General features: G+C 34.4%; 1 protein-coding gene across 2 annotated transcripts in view; it reads left to right on the plus strand.

Annotated features, from left to right (window-relative positions):
- Positions 1–22,245, plus strand: part of LOC145269468 (uncharacterized) — a 52,098-nt gene that overhangs the window by 26,704 nt on the left and 3,149 nt on the right. For both annotated transcript variants that reach the window (XM_080125174.1, XM_080125175.1), the window contains exons 6-7: positions 5,678–5,817; positions 19,233–19,372. In XM_080125174.1, coding sequence (XP_079981300.1) covers positions 5,678–5,817; positions 19,233–19,372 — 280 coding nt within the window. The remainder of the gene's footprint in view (positions 1–5,677; positions 5,818–19,232; positions 19,373–22,245) is intronic.

The raw sequence follows: 22,245 nt of genomic DNA on the forward strand, positions 1-22,245 counted from the left end.
TGTATGTATACATATATATATATGTTATACATATATGCACATACATACAGATACACACACATATAAACACACACATATGCACATACATACATACATACATACATACAAATACGCACATACATGCAGATACATACACACATATGCATACACATATATATATATACACATACATATATACACACATATACACATACATATATATGATGATTACAACGTCTTGTCAGACGAGAGCCACTCCCTCAGTCACTGAAAGTCCATGTGCCCGAACATGACTTCTTAACCATGCCAGCAACTTGCACACCCTCAAACAGACATGACACTGAAAACGTTCACTGGTTTGGATGAAACTAACAACAGCGGAACCTGTATCATCGTAGGCTTTCATGTGATTAACAAAACCTGCCTTAGACAACAGAGCCCGGTCACACACCTTACAGATCCAGAGATCTCCATGGTTGAGCGGCAAGGTTTGGCATTTTCTACATGCTCGCTTAAGCTTCGCTCGGTCTATTTTGGCTGCTTCAAAGTGTTCTGCGCCCCTGTATATCAGTGTCCTCCACTGCTTGCGATCAAACGCTAGGGACTCCCAACTGTCAACAGGAATATGAAAGCTCATCAGACTCTCCTTGATGCCATCACAAAAACGTTTTTGGGCTTGTGCTGGGGTTTTTTTCCAAGAAAGAGCTCGCCATAGAACAACTGTTTTGTGGGTCGATAGTCTTCAAGCCGGATGAGATGACCCTCCCAACGCATCTGGTTCTTAATAACAATGGTAGCAATACTGGTTGTTTTGGCCTTATAAGACATATGTATCAAGGACAAAGCTATACCACGTTAAACCAAGAATATGTCTAAGGCAGTGCTGATGGAACCTCTTGAGCAATTCTATATGTGACTGATACAATGTCCAAGTTTCAGATCCGTAGAGTAGGGATGGTACTACACATGCTTGATATACTGAAATTTTAGTTGTCAGAGTTAGATCACCGTCAGACCAGACTCTATCTAGTAACCTTCCAAAAGCATCAGATGCCTTGCTGATTCTCTGTCTTATTTCCACATGAAGAGTGCCATCATTTGATAAGGTGCTCTCAAGGTAGATAAATTTTTTTACAACTTCAAGGCGCTTTCCACAGACAAAGATATCAGGTTCCACATACAGATCATCAGGAGCCGGAGTGTACATGACTTTAGTTTTCTTAATACTAACTGCCAGTCCGAAGCAGGTACAAGCATTTGTAAAGAGATCCATCACTAGTTGCATATCTATTGAGGAGTGTGTTAGCAGGTCAGCATCATCAGCATACAACAGTTCCCTAGCAAGTCCATCACTAACAAGTGTTTTGGCTTGGAATCTTCTGAGGTTGAAAACCTTTCCAGTCGTTCGGAATCTAATATAAACACCCATATCTCAATCGTGGAAACCATACCGTAGCACAGCAGTCAGATAGAGCGAAAACAATGTTGGTGCAGCTATATCACCCTACTTCACACCATTATCAATGGGGAATTCTTCCGAAAGCCGACCATTGAAGTTGACGCGACCTGTCATACTACGATGAAGTTGCTTGAACTTGTCTGTAAAAGCAGGTGTACAGCCAAATTTTTCCAGCCCTTTCCAGAGAGCCTAACGATTGACTGTGTCAAACGCCTTGGTTAAGTCCACAAATACCTAGCAAAGAGGCATAAGCTGCTCAATACATTTTTCCAAAGGCTGTCTAGCAGAAAACACCATATTCACGGTTCCTCGTCCACCTCTAAAACCAGATTGGGATTCCGGAAGGATATCAGAACATACATACTTTTCCAATCGGTTTAGCAAGTGCCGTACAAATACCTTTCCAACTGCACTCAGCAGCGAGATACCTCGATAATTTCCACAATCAGATCTTGTCCCCCTTCCATTGTACAACATAATCAAGATAGCATCTACCCAATCTTGGGCAACCGGGTCACCCTGCCATACGGACAGTATCAAAGAGTGAACCACACAATGTACATTAACACCACCATGTATCAGCAGCTCAACAGAGATGCCATCCAACCCAGGGGCTTTGTTCGAGTTTATTTGTTTAATGCAGTCAACTGTTTCCACAAGAGTCGGTTCAACATCAAGTTCTGGACAAAAGGAACATTGAGGAATACTTTCTATTGCAGCAACATCAACATGAGGTTTTCAGCAAGGTTTTCCCGTCCTCGCTAAGAGTGATGTAGTTGAAGAGGATTTCGGTCCATAAGCAGAGTGTAGAATGTCTTGACATCTCTATGATCTTGGGCAGTCTGTATCTCCCTGGAGAGGTCAGACCACCATTTGTTTTTTATTTGGCGCACACAAGAGAAGTGGGCAGCGAAGCTAGCTTGTTGAGGGGCGAAGAGTTGGGAAGTTTCAAATAAGCTTTCTGCTTTCTATCAATTTGAAGGTTAATTTGATTGAAATTATAAGCAAACCAATCTCGATGTCTAGTTCAATCCAAGAGCTTCAACACCTTTTTGGTATATTGTATCTCTTATTGTCTCCCAATCTGAGAAATCAACCTGGTTGAAAGCAGATTTCAAGGAACTTCGTACGACTGGATCCTTCAATTTGGAAACATCAATACGTTTAGGCACTTTGACACCATTGAAACGACTTCTTGCGAACTGTAATTTTCAGTTTATCTCTGACCATTAAATGATCAGTACCACAGTTGGCAACACGCATTTTCTAACTTTGCAAAAATTTCCAAGATCACCACGTCTACACAGTATGTTAACAGAGGACTACGTGAAGAAATGAGCGAGACATGTATTCACATTGTATGTAAACTTCTGCATCTTAAAGGCAGCAGGATACAGGGAATAAATTTTGAAGTGTTGTATACCGTGAAAAGAAACTATTACAGTAGAAGGTTTTTAGCTGTCTAATAAACCTCTGCCCTAAAATGATAGGATATTTTCTGCTCGTCTACTTTTTAAAAGCGTGGCTTTATCAGATCACATTTTATGAAAATACGAGGTGCATTCGATAAGTTTCTTGATATTTATATAAGCATTAAATATTGTAGTAGACGTTTAAAAATTAAGTGTGCTATTGCTATGCATCCAATGCGATATTTTTTTTTAATTTCAGGTTCAAATAAACAGCTACGTAGCAATCAGACGAAAATAAAATCCAACAAGTCAGCGTTTAAAACGGCTGGAATTTTTTTTTAATAAAGTGTTTATTTATAATAACCCTAACCCTAACCCACGCTTTTGTTGTAGAGAATGATGATGACAAATTGACAAATTACACATTATTTTACAAATGAATATATATACATGCATACATACATGCATATATATATATATATATATATATATATTTCTTTTGCCTCCTGTTCCCCTTACCTCACCCTTTTTTTTAACCAAGTAAGATCTTTGACTTACTTGTTGTTTCATCAAATACTTTTATATGCAAAATCCGATCCTGCATTTTGCTAATTCCTGCCCTCTGATGAGAAGGAGAGTATTTCTTCGAAACTCCGCGGATTAAGGACTATCCACTTATCTTGTGCTTCCTTTTTTAAAATTAAATATGTTTTTAACTCTTTTTCAAGATGTCTTTTAACATATTTTATTAATCATTTGTTCATATATATATATATATATATATATATATATATATATATATATATATATATATATATATATATATAAGATATCTTGTAGGCGGTTTAACATCAAATTAAAAAGAGATAAAAATCGTGCATTTAGTAATAATTTACTGAAAAAAAGGGATAATAATAATAATAATAATAATAATAATAATAATAATAACAACTAGCGAGACTTGTGGAAATTCCAGTATAATTTCAGGTTCAAATGAATAGCTACAGCAGACATTAGAATACACCCTACTATAAAACCCTGATTGTCATAATTGGTGAATTTCGAAAATGAAATCTGAATTTGAGGACACTTTAGATGAACGATATGCACTAAAATGGTACAAAAACGTATGGAATGCTTCAGACTTGTTTTGTACCAACTTGCATGAATTGAGCATAAGTTCCTGAGTGGCATTAGATATTCAAGGAAGGCGGGGAGTTTATAAGTTACGATGTTGGAGGATACCAGGAAGTCAGAATGCCAGAATCGATTGGACAAATAAAGAATTTCATAATGTCGTCAATGAGTTAATCAAAGCACATTTTAGTAAACTCCCCAGATAACCTAGCATCAAGTGAAACAAGTTACACACCTCAACTAATTTTAACAGCTTTCACGTGATAATATGCTTTCCTCTCTGTTTTAAGGCTCAGACATATATGCACGCGGACTTAGCTTTAAAAACAGAAGATCCAATGTATGCAAGCATAAACTATCTATATATGCTAGCAAAAATCAGAATCCTTATCCAATGTTTTGAAATAATTGTAACTCATTACAAATAAACTAAAGAAAATCTCAGAAAACATTCTTATTCATGTTTTTAATCTTCCATAATGTATGGTGGAAAGATTTCATTTTATCACAATTAATATTTAAGATTGTGCCTTATCACAGTTTGATAACAATTTGTATTTAATACTATATCTTATTACAGTTTGATTAATATGACAGTACGAGACCATCCCGAAGTGTAGATTTCGTTTGTGAATGGCAAATTTAATAATGAGTGACAATAAGTTTTCCCAGGTTGCCATCACAATTTTATTCGATAATTATCTTCTTCTTCTTCTCCTTCTTCTTCTTCTTTTTTTTCGTCTTCTTTTTCTTCTTCTTCTTCTTCTTCGTCATCTTCTTTTTCTTCTTCTTTATTCTTTTGAATTTCGCCTGACAGTGATTTAGTTGATAACAGCTAAACATAATAGTTTTCGCTAGAATTTAAATAAAACTGTTATTTTGGAAATTAAGGAACAATGATCTGTCCCATGTTTTTTTTTTATTCTTCCGCTTGATTCAAGGTAAGCTGGGAGTCTGTGAGTTCTGATGAGAGGTGTGGGAAGAGTAAGGAAATAAGGACACGAGGATTGATTGGCAAATTAAATAGTTTTTTTTTTCTAATCATGAATAAATATTCCGGTGTGAACTATGAAACATGAATTCAACTTAAGAGGTGTCTTGTCAGAGTTTAATTAATATGACAGTAATAGAAGATCAAGAACTGCAGAGATGATTTCTGAATGTCAAACGAAATAGTGAGAGACGATAAGTCTTCAAAGATTGCCAGCACTATCTACTTTATTCGATACTTTTACAAACCATTGTTGGTTTTCTTTGGAAGTTAGGGAGCAATGATCCGTCCCACGTGTTTAGTATTTTTCTGTAAGATTCCAGCGAAGTTTAGGTCATTAGTCTCTTCATCAGCCTTTCCATCATCCCTGACTTTTCAAAAAAAATATGTGCGGTACAAGTTTAAGCTTCTTCTTCTTCTTCTTCTTCTTCTTCTTCTGCTTCTCCTGCTTCTTCTTCTTCTTCTTCTTCTGCTTCTTCTTCTGCTTCTTCTTCTTCTTCTTCTTCTTCTTCTTCTTCTTCTTCTTCTTCTTTGCTTTCTGCTTCTTCTTATTTGCATTCACTTTATTCTTATAAATTTCGGTCGACAGTGAGTTTTTGATGATATTAATAATAGTTTTCTCTAAATGTAAGAAAAACATGTCTTCCTTATGGTCTTTTTATAGAATTTATGTAAAAAATGTATTATTATTATTTGCAGATACTAGAATATGGGGCTATTCGTCCCCTTACATGGGTACGCTCCATTCATATACTTATATTGCAAATTCCAACAAGCATAGCTACAGCCCTGAATGTGCGATATGGTATCCAGACCGTGACATTATATATCTCTTGAAGGTTTGTAACATTTTGCATACGTTTATATACATATATAATATATAATTTACTAATATTTAATGTCATAGTAAGTGTTATGGTGGCAACCACTTATTTGCATATGCGAATAACATAACACTATAAATGGCAAGCCTAGGTTGGCCTTGGGGTGTCTTACTCAAATGCCACCGGAAGTGACGCCGAAGAGCGTACATGTCCTCCCACCAAGACTCTCTGACTCGATACCGTCATTTGTACATATTGTAAATATACCTTTTCTTTAATACACTTATTATTGCGTTATCTTGTTCTTTGCGTCTTCATTGTATTTCCTTAATAATTATTGTTCAACCTTGCAACCACAACACTTGGCGACGAGATATGAAGCGTCAAATATAACAGTTTGACGAAGAACTATTTAAAAAAAAAGTACAACGCAAAGGTTGACCATTTTTTTTAAGGAATGCAAAGTGTTGACGAGCAAACGGATTTTACGCTAAAGAGAAGTTTCAACTCAAGTGAAAAAAAACAAACTCTAACGTGGCAAAAGCGACAATTTACGCCGTTTTCTGGGAATCCGACTTGCAAACGAATGTAAAAGTGAATTTTTGTTTTGTCGCTACACGACAAATCTTACTAAAGGACCAACTTGCAAACGAAAAGCGAACTTTGTTCTGTCGCAAAAACGACAGGTCAGACCCGTATTACGAAAAGCAAGGAAGTAACCTACGAAAAAAGTTCACCAGTGGATTCTAATTACTGTTCTCCGTAAACAAAACAACAACTAAAGGACTTTTTAATTAATGTTTTGGTTGACGTCGGTACTAAAAGGAAATACCACAGCTAAAACTAAAATTCAAGGAAAGGATTTTTTTTCTTGAAGTTGTCACTGAATAACGGATAATACAGTAAAACGTTACGGAAAAAAAAGGTAATCTCAATTTAAGAGGTATTTTAATTACTAAAATACTAGAGAAAAAAAACTCAAAGAACTAAATGTACTGCATACATTTATTCAATTGTGACTCGATTTAAAAAAAAAAAAAACTTTTATTTTGTGGAAAGAGTTACTTATTAGTAAGTGCCTAAAAACGGAAAGTCAATTCCATTTCGTGATTCCAGATAAACCTGTTTTATTTTTTTTTTTTGCAGCGTGACTCGCAAAAAGAATATATTATTGCAAGCAGCGATATTATTATTGAAAACAGGAGCTTACAGCAATTTGCTTTTTTGTTGTAACCCAAACCGGTGTATATTGTACATGGTACAATTTTTTTTTTAACTACACACTAAAAAAAAAAAAAAAAAAAAAACATGGAAGACTTATCAAAAATGTTCATGCAATTTTTACAAGCACAGGCTGAGCGGGATGAACGCAGAAAAGCTACACAAAACGAGCTTTTGCAAGCACAAATACAGGCACAGGCTGACCGCGAGGAAAAGAGAGAGGACAGATTATTGAAATGGCAGCAGGAACAAGAAGAAAAGTAGAAAATGGCACAATTAAAGCAGAAAAAACTGCAATTGGAACAGGAAGAAAGGCATAAGAAACTACAATTGGAATATGAAGAAAGACAAGATGAACGTTTTGCTAAAACACTGGAACTACTAAAGAGTAATCGAGAAAATGTCGATAGTGTTAATTTCTCCCATACAACTATTTTTAATAGCATGGACACATTTCGTTATGTGCCTGAGGAAGAGAAGAATTTTGAAGCATACTACACGAGGATGTTTTTCAACTGGACTGTAAAAATTGGCCAAATAGTCAGAAAGTGAGCCTCTTACTCAGAAAATTGGGTACATCAGAACACAGCAAATTCGTAGATTACATATTACCTAAAAAAAACTGCGGAATTAGAGTTCATGGAACCTGTAAAATTACTAAAAGAATTATTTAATCCAAATATATCTCTTTTTCATAAAAGATGACTGTGCATGAATCTAAGAAAGATGGACAACCAAGATTATTTGACATACGCATCAGTTGTCAATAAAAATTGCGATAATTTTAAGCTTGCAGAACTAACGGTAGAAGATTTTAAATGTCTAATCTTCGCTCAAGGGTTAGTTTCCACGAAAAATGCAGAAATACGCAGACGAGTGTTGTCTAAGCTGGAATCTGAGCAAGATTTAACCCTCCAGAAACTAGCAGAGGACTGTGAAAGGGCCATTACACTAAAAAGGATTCAAAAAATATAGAAGAATCCGGATTGGCATATGTAAGAAAAGTTAGAAAACCATACGCACCAACCAAGAACTTTACAAAGAAAAGCAATGGAACGGGATATTCCAAAGATAATAACCATAAATATAGTACAGAATATAACAAGCCTCTTCCTAGATATAACTGTAAGAGATGTGCAGAAAAGCATTGGGAATCAGATTGTCCTTATAAGAAGAAAAAACGCTACATTTGTAAGAAGGTGGGACACAAAAGCGATTGCTGCAGATATAAAGATTACACCAGAAAGAGAGTACAGCAAACAAAATCAAATACAAAATTAGACAAAGATCGGCGAAAATACGTAAAAGTGGAAATATTTAAAACATCAATAAAGTTACAACTCGACTCCGGCTCCGATGTTTCCATAATAAACCTGAATACGTAGAAAAAGTTGGGAAAACCGGCCATGATGAAAACTAGTAAAGCAGCCCGGACGGTAACTGGTGGTGGTATAAAATTTGAAGGAGAAGTTGTCCTCCCGATAAAATTGAAAGGGATTTCGAAGAAATTAAAAATATTCGTACTAAAAAATAGTGAAAATCTGTTTGGAATAGATTTAATTGAGAAATTCGGACTATGGGATAAGCCAATCAATACATTCTGTAAAAAATTAGAATGTTCTTCTCCAACAACAGTAAATATAAAAGACGATTTAAAAGAATTATTTCCTGAGGCATTCACGACTAACTTAGGTCGCTGCAATAAATTCAAGGCCTCGTTTGAACTTAAAGAAAACGCCAGCCCAATTTTTAGAAAAAAGCGAAATGTTCCGTTCGCTGGGTTGGAAAAGATTGATAAAGAATTAAATAGATTGGAACAGACGGGAATTCTATCAAAAATAGAACACAGCGAGTGGGCAGCCCCCACCGTATACGTAAAGAAAAAGAATGACGAAGTTAGAGTGTGCGCAGACTTTTCGACCGGGGTCAACTCCCTATTAAAAAATCACCATTACCCCCTACCAAGCCCAGAGGAAATATTCACGAAGTTGAATGGGGGTAATATCTTCTCTAAGATAGACTTGAGCGACGCGTATTTGCAAATACCGGTCGAGGAGAATTGCTCAAAAATACTATGCATCAATACGCATAAGGGATTATACAAATACAACCGATTGCCTTTTGGCATCAAAATAGCGCCTGCAATCTTTCAGCAAGCGATGGACACCATGCTAAGTGGTATTGAGTGCGCATGTGCATACCTGGACGACATTGTTGTCAGGAGCAAATCCCTAGAAGAACATAAGGAACATTTGAAACAAGTATTTACTCGAATACAAGAATTCGGCTTTAAAGTAAAATAAAGTAAATGTGACTTTTGTATGAGCGAGATTAAGTATCTTGGACACATAATAAACAAACATGGACGACGTCCAGACCCAGACAGATCTGCGGCAATAAAAAATATGCCAGCACCCGATAATGTAACAACCTTGCAGAGTTTCTTAGGACTCGCAAATTATTACCAATCTTTTATTGAAGGAATGCATAGCTTGCGAGCCCCCTTAAATAATCTGCTTAAAAAGGATACACCGTGGAACTGGACGCAAGAATGTCAAACCGCTTTTGACAAAATAAACAGCGCACTAACATCCAAATTATTCTTAATGCACTTTGACACAAACTTAAAAATAGTCGTCGTTAGTGACGCTAGCTCCTACGGCTTAGGAGCATGCATTCAACATATTATGCCGGATGGGTCTAGAAAACCAATAGCGCACGCTTCGAGAACGCTGATACCAGCCGAAAGGGCATATTCACAAATCGAAAAAGAAGCGTTGAGCATAATCTTTGCCGTGACTAAATTTCACCGATATTTATATGGTAGACAATTCATACTTGAAACCGACCATAAACCGTTAGTCACGATCTATGGATCAAAAAACGGATTGCCGGTATACACCGCAAATAGATTGCTGCGCTGGGGTACAATACTACTTAATTACGATTTCCAGCTACAACATCTAGCATCAAAAAAGATTTGCCATGCGGATGGACTGTCAAGACTGATACCACAGAAACACAATCTGGAAGAATCAGTCATTGCAGCAATTCGGACAAATGTTGAAGTAAAAAATATGGTAGCAAACATCATTAAGGAACTACCCGTAACTTTGTCGGACATTAAAAGGGAAGCCGAGAAAGACGAATATATAAAGGACATAAAAGAGAAAATTATAACGGACACAAAGGTGCAGGAAGTTTTCTCCATATGTGACGATGTGTTACTGTACAGCGAGAGAGTGGTAATACCCAAAACATTGCAGAATAGGATGTTAAGAGATTTCCACACAGGACATCCGGGGATAAATCGAATGAAGTCGTTAATAAGAAGCTACGTGTACTGGCGTAACATGGACACTGACATAGCGACAACAATTGATAAATGTAAAGGATGCCAGTTAGCGGCAAAATCTCCACCTATAGTACACAAACCTTGGCCGAAAACCGACCAACCATGGTCGAGAATCCACATGGACTTCGCTGGTCCAGTAGGTGAAAACTATTATTTAATTGTAGTGGATAGTTTCACAAAATGGCCGGAGGTAATGCGTTGCAGGAATCCAACAACGAACAACTCAATAGGGTTCCTACACGAATTGTTTGCAAGATTCGGTGTACCAGACACACTGGTCACTGACAACGGAACGCAGTTCACATCCGCAGAGTTTAAGGAATTTTGCGACACGTTCCGAGTGAAGCATATCACGACTCCGCCGTATCATCCAAGTCGAACGGCCTCACGGAAAGGTTCGTGGACACGCTAAAACGAGCGTTAAAGAAATCCATTGGAACACCAACAGAAAAAGCTTTGCAACAATTCTTGCAAGTATATAGGATTACACCACATCCTAGTACACCATCAAACATATCACCAGCTGATCTAATGTTTGCCAGAAAGGTAAAATCAGCGTTTGACAAACTATTGCCAAGGCAGGCAATTATCCGAAACACTACACACACGAGAAGAAAGAAATATAACTCGGGAGATCGAGTATATTTTAAGTGCTACAGAAATAACACATCTTACTGGGAATGTGGAGTAGTGGATAAACGCATTGGTGATTGTACATACATGATTAAAGGTCCACAGAATATACATAAAAGGCACCTAAATCAGATAAAAAAAAACGTCATATCCAAGATGATGATGATACGACAACAGTCGAAGAGGAGGACACCATAGATATCATATACGAATCTTTTAATGTGGAACCGCCTCAAAATGCACCTGAACCCCGAAGATCAGGTAGGAAAAGAAAAGTGAATGAACCATTGATGGTAAACCCAAAAAGAAAAAGATATTGAAATCTGTGTGACTTCAAATCTTGGGAGGGGGGTGTTGTGGTGGCAACCACTTATTTGCATATGCGAATAACATAACACTATAAATGGCAAGCCTAGGTTGGCCTTGGGGTGTCTTACTCAAATGCCACCGGAAGTGACGCCGAAGAGCGTACATGTCCTCCCACCAAGACTCTCTGACTCGACACCGTCATTTGTACATATTGTAAATATACCTTTTCTTTAATACACTTATTATTGCGTTATCTTGTTGTTTGCGTCTTCATTGTATTTCCTTACTAATTATTGTTCACCCTTGCAACTACAACAGTAAGTTTACATAGAAATATTTTCTGACCAAAAAAAGGAAAAAAAATCATTTCTAACAAAACGAAACATTCAACTAAGAAATTACAAGCCCAAACAACTTCAATAACAATAACTCCACTGCTAATTTTTTTTTATTAAAATAAATATTGACAAAGGACACAGAATTTAACATTCGTAGAAACCCTTGCGTTTCTCTTAAGAATCATAAAGTTGATTTTATTAACAACTCTTTCATTAGATACAGTTATACTAAAAACTAAATAAAAGTATGTATATTATAGTGGAATGGAAGCACTTACATTAGCAGGAGAGACCCGTGGGCAAGATCAAGTAACCACTAAGCGCCCTGATGGTGCATAAAATCATGTAAGGCAGGCGGGTAATGAATAAACTGATTAGCAGCCTGATAATTTCATCTAAAGGTGATCAACTATTTGCTGTGTTAGGCAAATGATACTGATTAAGATAAAGTTTCCTCTTCTGTATGAGAAGTGCCCCTATAGCAAGTAATTTGGACCTGCTAGGTTATTATACAGCAAAGAATATCATGGTGAAAATGGTCCGGATGCAGAAGATGAGCTATAGTGATCGATGTTACAGACAGAGGGCTACATAAAGAATAAGAATACATACAGAAGAGTAAAAATATGAAATTCATATTAGTTTACTTACATCAAAGGTTTAATGTTCGCAAATAATAAAACAAAATTCAGTTACCTCAAATAAATGTCTTAAAAGAAGAGCAGAACCACGAAAAAGCACTATAAACCAAAAGAGATAATTATACAATATTTATATTACAATACTATTATTATATAATATAGATATTACAATAGATATAATGACATTATTGGAATTACAATAGGAATGATAAAATAATATTGATATTAGAATACAAATAAAAACATACTATTGATATTAGAAGAGAGAGAATGATATAATACTGATATTGCAATGGAAATAATTACATAATATTGATATTACATAGAAATTATGACACATTATTTTTATTAGAATAGAAATAATGATATAATATTGATATCACAACAGAAATAATTACATAATATTGATATCACAATAGAAATAATGCTATAATATTGATATTACAATAGAAATAATGATGTAATAATAATATTACAATAGAAATAATGATGTAATAATAATATTACAACAGAAAAAATACTATAATACTGATATTACAATAGTAAAATGATATTATTTTGAGATTACAATAGAAATAAGTATGTAATATAAATATTACAATAGAAATAATGACATGCTATTAATATTTCAATAGAAATAATGAATTAATATTAATATTTCAATAGAAATAATTACATAAGAATAATATTTCAATAGAAATAATTACATAATATTGATATTACAATAGGAATAATGATATAATATTAATATGTCAATAGAAATAATTACATATAGAAATAATGATATAACATTAGTATTACAATGGAAATAATGATATAGTATTACAATAGAAATAAGTATATTATATAGATATTACAATAGAAATAATTATAGAATATTAATAATACAATAGGAATAATGACATAATATAAATATTACAATAGAAATAATAATATAACATTGATATTTTAATAGAAATGATGGCATATTATTAAAAAACTATAACAATAATAATATAATATTGAAATTATAATAATGACATAATATTTATATCACAATAGAAATAATGTTGACTATGGATATTACAATAGAAATAATTATATTATATTAATATTTAAATAGGAATAATGATATTAGCTTGATATAACAATAGAAATAATGATATAATATTAATATTGAAATAGAAATAATGATATAAGATTGATATAAGGATAGATATAATAATATAATATTGATATAACAATAGAAATAATGATATACTATAAATATTTCAATAGAAATAATGATATCATATTAATATTACAATAGAAATAATGATATCATATTAATATTACAAGAGAAATAATGATATAACATTAATATTTCAATAGAAATAATGATATCATATTAATATTTACAAAGAAATAATGATATAATATTAATATTTCAATAGAAATAATGATATCATATTAATAATTCAATAGAAATAATGATATCATATTGATATTTCATTAGAAATAAGTATATAATAATAATATTTCATTAGAAATAATGATATAATATAAATATTTCAATAAAAATAATGATATAATATTAATATTTCAATAGAAATAATGATATCATATTGATATTTCAATAGACATAATGATATAATATAAATATTACAATAGAAATAATGATATAATATTAATATTTCAATATAAATAATGATATAATATTGATATTTACCTAGAAATAATGATATAATATTAAGATTTCAATAGAAAAATGATATAATATAAATATTTCAAAAGAATTAATGATATATTATTGATATTTCAATAGAAATAATGATATCATTTTGATATTTCAATATAAATAATGATATAATATTAATATTTCAATAGAAATAATGATATCATATTAATATTTCAATAGGAATAATGATATCATATTGATATTTCAATAGAAATAATGATATAATACCTCAACATGAAATATATCCAGAATAAAAACTCGATTAAACCTAGAACCCCATCTTTCAACGTAGACCCCCTACTACCAGGTCTCCTTCTCCAACATCAGGGGTCTACGTTCCAACCTTCCAGATGTTGAAACCCAATTACAGGAGACGAAACCGGACATATTATTTCTAAGTGAAACTGGAATAGGACCGACCACTTCCCTAGACGAGTTCATAATTAACGGATACTCAAATTTAACAGCTAAATCTGACACCCAAGATCGCCATGGGAATGGAATATGTGCCTACATTAAGGATGGCTTCCCATGTGGCAGGGATATATCTAAAGAAGATCTTAATTTACCCTATATGTGCTTCAGGGTTGCACTTGCTAACACCACTGCATTTATATTTGCCCTCTATCGGCCCCATAACAGTGGAGTTACTATCCTTAAGAGCATATCTGAGAAAATTGACCACATACTGTCTTCACATCCCTCGGCTAACATCCACATATGTGGTGATTTCAACGTCCATAACGTGGAATGGCTGACCCATTCAAATAAGACAGACGATGAGGGAAGGTTTTGTCATGATTTTGCCATTGCTTATGACCTCACTCAGATTGTTCGCGAACCCACTCGTGTGCCCGATACACCCGGTCAATATGCAAGCCTCTTAGACCTTTTTCTCTCAACTTCCCCTGAGCTATGTTCATGTTCCGTTCATTCTCCTCTAGGATCCTCCGACCACTCCGTCGTATCAGTTAAGATAAAAACGAAATGTAAGAAGCCCCCAGACGTACCCCTCCACCGTACTGTATACCGATACTCTATGGCTGACTGGGATAGCTTCCGTATATTCATATCTGATTTACCTCTGCACTCCATGTTTAAAAAGGATGTGTCCTCTATAGTATCAGATCTGACCGAATGGTTAATTGTAGGCATAGACCAATTCATACCATCTAAAAAATTTCAACAAAAACCTAACAGCCAGCCATGGTTCTCCCCAGAATGTGCTGCTGCTATCGCGCACAGAAATCACTTTTTCCATAGCTACCAACGTAATAGATGCACTGAGACTAAAGCTGCTTTCAGGTCTGCCAGCAACCACTGTAAAAGAGTAATAAAAAATGCAAGAGAGCTATATGCCCAGTCTGTTAAATCCAAGGTAGCTGATCAGCGGCTTGGATCCCACCAGTTTTGGCAAATAACAAATAAGATCCTGAACAGAAGTGTGCGTTCTATCCCAACCATTATCAATGGACCAGAGGTTATCTCGTCAGCGTCAGACAAGGCCAAACTATTTGCAAAGAACTTTGCAGCTAATTCTACCCTATGCGACGAAGGCCATCAACTCCCCATATTTCCTCCTATAATGCAGAACAAGCTAGGTAACATACAAATATCCGTGCATGAGGTCGCCAAGCTAATAAATAACCTAGATTCCAGTAAAGCAACTGGCCCTGATGGCATCCCAATTATAGTGTTAAAAAAGCTTCAACCAGAACTTGCTCCCATATTTACGAAACTATTTAAGCGCTGCTTTCCGACTCCCTGGAAGACCTCTTCAGTTTGCCCTATATTTAAGAATTCAGGTGATAAGTCATCTCCCTCTCAATACAGACCAATAAGTCTCCTGTGTGTTATGAGTAAGTTACTGGAATCCATATTAAATAGAGAAATAGTCAACCACCTCAGCAGGAATAACCTTCTTAGTGACACACAATATGGTTTCCGCTCTGCAAGATCTACCGCAGATGTGCTGACGGTTATATCCCACAGGATAAGTGAATCTCTTGACAAAGGCTTTCTTTCTAGGGCAATTGCTCTTGACATATCAAAGGCCTTTGACAAGGTATGGCATAAGGGTCTACTTCACAAGATTTCCAGCTACGGTATAACGGGAAATGTTTTCTCAATCATTAAATCATTTCTCTCCGATAGGCTCATAAGAGTAGTGGTCGATGGACAAAAATCGGAGGCCTGCAATATAAATGCTGGAGTCCCCCAGGGGTCAATCCTGGGCCCAACTCTCTTCCTGATCTACATCAATGACCTCCCTAAACACATACTTAAATCATTCGTTGACCTCTATGCTGATGACACAACCATCTACGGCAACACATCAAAGGCTGTAAATGACAAAGTTCTCTCTGATTCTCTCTCCTCTGATCTCGAGCGCATGGTTCAGTGGGGGAAGATGTGGCTGGTTACCTTTAATGCATCCAAAACCAAACTCTTATCCTTACATCATCAACGCTCTGATCCCCAGCTGGCATCAATTGTGATGGATGGCTCTCGTCTGGGTGAGGCTCCGTGTTTTGACAAGCTTCTGGGTTTGACCTTTACTCCTGATCTGAAATGGAACACGTACATCAAGTCTGTGGCCAAGGTCGCTGGAAAGTTGGTGGGATCCTTCTACCGCTCCAGAAGATATCTCACTACTGATGCAATTCTCTATCTATATAAAAGCCAAGTACGTCCAAGGATTGAATACTGTTGCCATATCTGGGCAGGAGCTGCTAAAAACAGCCTATCCTGCCTTGACAGAGTACAAAATAGACTTCGTGGCTTAGTAGGGGATGCCGTTTTCTCTACCCTGCAACCTCTCTCCCACAGAAGAGACGTTGCGAGCCTGTCCTTGTTTTATCGTTATTTCCATGGCAGATGCTCGTCTGAACTCCAATCTCTGGTCCCCCCTCGCCAATCTTTCATGAAAAACACCCGTCTAGCTGAATCCACTGTGAAAAATTTCCCCCACTCTATATCTGTGCCTAAATCAAAACGCGGGTTTCATGAACAAAGCTTCTTTCTTAGAACTGCACGCCCGTGGAACTCTGTTCCGTCTGCCTGCTTCCCTCCGGACTACAACTTGGTTGTCTTCAAGTCCAATGTTAACAAATTCCTAATGAACCGCCCCCTTAAGTAAACACTTCAGCAAATCTCCTCACTAACTTAATCTACTTGCAATAACCCTTATCCCTGAGTGGCTTCCGGGCCTTGATAAGTGGTGATCACTGTTTAAAAAAAATATATAATATTAATATTTCAATGGGAATAATGATATAATATTAATATTTCAATAGAAAGAATGAGATAATATTAATATTTCAAGAAACATAACCATATAATATGAATATTTCAAAAGAATTAATGATATATTGATATTTCAATAGAAATAATGAATCATATTGATATTTCAATAGAAATAATGATATAATAATGATATTCTAATAGAAATTATGATATAATATTGATATTTTAATAGTAATAATGATATGATATTAATATTTCAATAGAAATAATGATATAATATTAATATTTCAATAGAAATAATGATATAATATTAATATTTCAATAGAAATAATGATATAATATTAATAGTTTAATAGAAATAATGATATAATATTGATTTTTTTAATAAAAATAATGACATAATATTAATATTTCAATAGAAATAATGACATAATATTTATATTTCAATAGAAATAATGATATCATATTGATATTTCAATAGAAATAATGATTTAATATTAATATTTTAATAGAAATAATGATATAATATTAATATTTCAATAGAAATAATGATATAACATTAATATTTCAAAAGAAATAATGATATATTAATATTGCAATAGAAATAATGATATAATATTAATATTTCAATAGAAATAATGATATAATATTGATATTTTTATTGAAATAATGATATAATATTAGTATTTCAATAGAAACAATTACATAATATTGATATTTCGGGTGGTTATCGGTGTGTTTGGTCGGGCGGGGGTGGGTTTTTTTATGAAAATCTTACAATAAGCGAATAAAAAAAACAGAAAAACGAACGTTAAAAGACCCTGCTTAGATGGGGGGGTACCCGGCGTTGCCTGAGTGTTTGTAGGTGTGTGTGGTTGTTAATGAAAACCTAAGAATAAGCGAAGTAAAAAAAGAGAGCATAAAAACGAAGGTTAAAACTTAAGCGGAGGGGTACCAGGGGTGGTAATCAAAACATCGGGAAAAAAACACGAAAAAAACTAACGTAAGTCAAACGAACGATGTTGAATGTAAAAATCGAAAAAACAAAAAAGAAAACAGAAAAACGAATGTTAAAACTAAAAACCGAAAAAAAACACGTGAAAATGGCTTAAATAAGCCTGTTTCGATATTAAAATTTAAAAAATCTGTGGGTACCCGGGTGTTTTGTGTGTGTGTGGTCGGTCGAGGTGTTAATGAAAACCTAAGAATAAGCGAAGTAAAAAAAAAACAGAAAAACGAACGTTATGTGAAAAATGGCTTAAATAACACTGGTTCAATATTTAAATTTAAAAAATCGAAAGAAAAAGACATCTCACACCACGATTCGAACCCAAAACGTTTAGATAATGAACCAAAGCTCTAACCAACTGAGGTAACACGACGTACATGAAATTTAGTCAGTTCTTCAACTATTTAAACTAAATCACGTCATGACGTCATCTGACGCATGCGTAGAACCTATCTCGTCGTGAGATGATGGTTTTTGTTGACCCCCCCTGTAGAAAATTGTTGATTTCAGGGTGAAAAAAATTAACGTTTTTGGCCAATTTTACGATATTTTTCGGGCGAAGGATGGGCCTTCAATACGATACCGAGTTTGTGAATTTTTGTTCTGATTGTCGAAAGCTTTTAGCGGACACATAAACACTTGATTTTTCGAAGATTAACTTCATTTTTCGAGGATTAACAGATTTTAATTGATTGATTAAAAAGTTCTTATATCGATATTTTTAGAAAAATTAATCGAGCTCTAAAATACAAATCTCATTTTTCTCAAAACGAATGAAAACATACAAACATACATACATACAAACACACATTTTCACTTTTATATATATATATATAGATGACGAAATGTTTTCTTCCTTAAGTTTAACTAAATAAGATAATTTATATTATACATAAATAGGTAGATAAAAAAAATTTTTTTAAAGTAGACAGCTTGATTGCAAATTTCTTTGTTTGTTAGCGGGTTTTTTTTTCTTTTGCAGAAAGGATATCTTTACGAATTCGATCCTTACTCCATGAATGTTGTGCCGAGTGAAAGTAAATTACGAAGTCCATTACACGACCTAACATGCGATGCTGCAATTTCGTTTAATAACAAACTATACTTTATCATCGAAAATGCGTACGTATTTTAAAGCTTAAAAATGCAAAGCATTTATACCCGTGTGCCTGTTGATCTGAAACATACATTCTGGGTTCGAATCTCATGATCGGCAGAAATTGTGACTCCTAACACTGATGATTGCATAAACATGAAACACTAATGCATGTTAGTATAAAGGCTAATTATCATTTAATTATTATTATATATATATGATGATTTGCAACGTCTTGTCAGATGAGTGCCAATCCCTCAGACACTTAAAGTCCATAAGCGCAAAAATGACTTTTTTTAGTCCTACTGGTGAATTCACACGCCAAGCAGGCATGATAATGAAGACGGTCATTGAGATCAATTATTACATGTGTCTAGAAGTTCAAGCCTCCACGCGTCACAACTTTTCCATCTCTACATGACCTTTTTTATAGACAAATGCCTGAGGAAGTATCTATACACAGATGATCTTACAGATTCTTAGCTTTGTATTGAATATATAAATATATATATACATATATATATTACTCTCTCTCTCTCTCTCTCTCTCTCTCCCCGAGGACGACACAGGGGAGGACATACAAAGCAGGCTGAGCAAGGCAAGCGGCGTGTTTAGGGGAATAAGCAACATCTGGAGATCTGCGCAATGCAACACCAACACCAAGCTCAAACTCTATCAGAGCTGCATTGTATCAACACTCCTATATGTATCGGCATGCTGGAGAACGACGGAAGCAGTTTTTTTTATCAAGATTCGATCCTTTAGCACTACCTGCCTTCGACGAATACTGAGGATATTCTGGCCTGAGGATACCTGCAATGAAGACCTACTAATGAGATGGCCTAATCATCAAAAAATGGCGATGGAGGTGGATGTGGAATGTTCTCAGGAAAGACCAACAATCAATCATAAGAACAGCATTGCACTACACCCCAGATAGCTAAAGAAAGAGAGAAAGGCCGAGAGCAACTTGGAGAAGAACGATGGAAAGCGGGAGAAAAGTTATGCAGCATTCTTGGGGTTCACTGGCTTGGCTGACTCAGGATAAACGGAAGTGGAGGGTATTTGTGTTGCTATTAATTCACTGCTGTCGCGAAAAAAAAAAGTAACAAGTGCGACAGACAGAATGAAAGTAAGATAATTGGAGGATTTTTTGGAAGCAGACGAGTGCCGTACATTGTTATTACATATGTGTATGTTACGTTTATGCGGGCATAAAAAAATAAGACTAAAATTAAACAAAGAACATGTGAATTTATTGGAAGCCTGGAAAAAACATGGATTACAATAGAAAAATGCGAGCATGAAAAGTAATATGGTTAAGCTTAAACATAGAAAAGTAAAGGACCAGTTGTTAAAACTGGAAAAGATAAGGACAAGATATTCTAGTAAAAAATATATGTGATAAATTTATGACTTAAAATATGGCAGCATTAATTTTTTAAATTCAATTTAACATTATATATATATGTGTGTGTGTGTGTGTGTGTGTGTGTGTTTGTGTGTGTGTGTGTGTGTGTGTGTGTGTGTGTGTGTGTGTGTGTGTGTGTGTGCGTGTGTATTTAGGCAGCATATTCTCCTTTAAACATATATTGTTAAACAGCACAGCATTTTCTTGTTTGACAATTTTCCGTTTTATTTTTTCCAGTTTTCGAATAATCCTTCTTGTGTTATATGTAAAATGGTGTAAAAGTGTTCCGTAGTCTGCGAGCGCTTTCGGCGTTTCCGCCATCGTCTGGCTGGTTATATAAAAAGTCGTTTTAAAATTACGTCGAATGATAAGGTCGTGTTTTAAAATTACATCGTACTATAAGATCGTTTTTGGCTTATGTGGGCTATTTATATACAAATTTATTGGACAGATTTTTTTTGTTTTTTTTTATATATATACATTAACAGAGGCATTTTAAAATATTTTTGCTGGATTCATAATTTATATTGTTTATTTTGGGTTGTCTCACTTTTATATACAATGCCTCCAACACCTTCAGTCTCCTAACGTTAGAGTCTGTTTGTAAAATTTTGGTATTTTCTACCATGATGTTTCTAAATTGAGAATGCTGGCAGCCATGTTTTTTTAAATGTTGCGCGATAGAGCTAGTATCGGAAAGATGAAGCGTTAGTCTACGGGACAACGTGTTGGTAGTATGACCAATGTAAGAGGAACAGTTAGATATACACTCTCCTATTGGGCAATTAAATTGATAAATTACATTGTTCTTTTCCAACACTTTGTCCGCTTGCGAAATATTGTTATTAATTACGAGATTAGTCGTTTTCCGTTTTTTATAATAGATAATGAACTTCAACCCTCTACCGCTGCTGGGAGATACGTATCGTCGAATTATGTCTTTTAAGACCCTTTCGTCTATGTGATAGTTTTTATGTAACTGGTTACAGTAAAATATATTTATGGGTGACGGATTATTATCCCTTTCCCTACCAGCAGCATGACTTAAATTGTTAATAAACAATTTAATTTCTTTATCCACTAGAAAGTTTGGAAAATGATTATTTATCAGTACTTGTTTTATGTTTCTTAATTCACTGTAGAAGATTGTTTTACTAGACGAAATCATTTTTGCCCATTGGATAAGGTTTTTTATTATTGCTACCTTATAACGAAATGGGCATTCCCTTCTATAATTTAGGATACATTCTCAATTTAGAAACATCATGGTAGAAAATACCAAAATTTTACAAACAGACTCTAACGTTAGGAGACTGAAGGTGTTGGAGGCATTGTATATAAAAGTGAGACAACCCAAAATAAACAATATAAATTATGAATCCAGCAAAAATATTTTAAAATGCCTCTGTTAATGTATATATAAAAAAAAATATATATATATATATAAAAATGTATATATAAAAAAAAAACAAAAAAAATCTGTCCAAT

The sequence above is a fragment of the Euprymna scolopes genome, chromosome 45 (genome assembly GCF_053919585.1).
Source record: "Euprymna scolopes isolate OS-2025 chromosome 45, ASM5391958v1, whole genome shotgun sequence".
NCBI lineage: Eukaryota > Metazoa > Mollusca > Cephalopoda > Sepiida > Sepiolidae > Euprymna > Euprymna scolopes.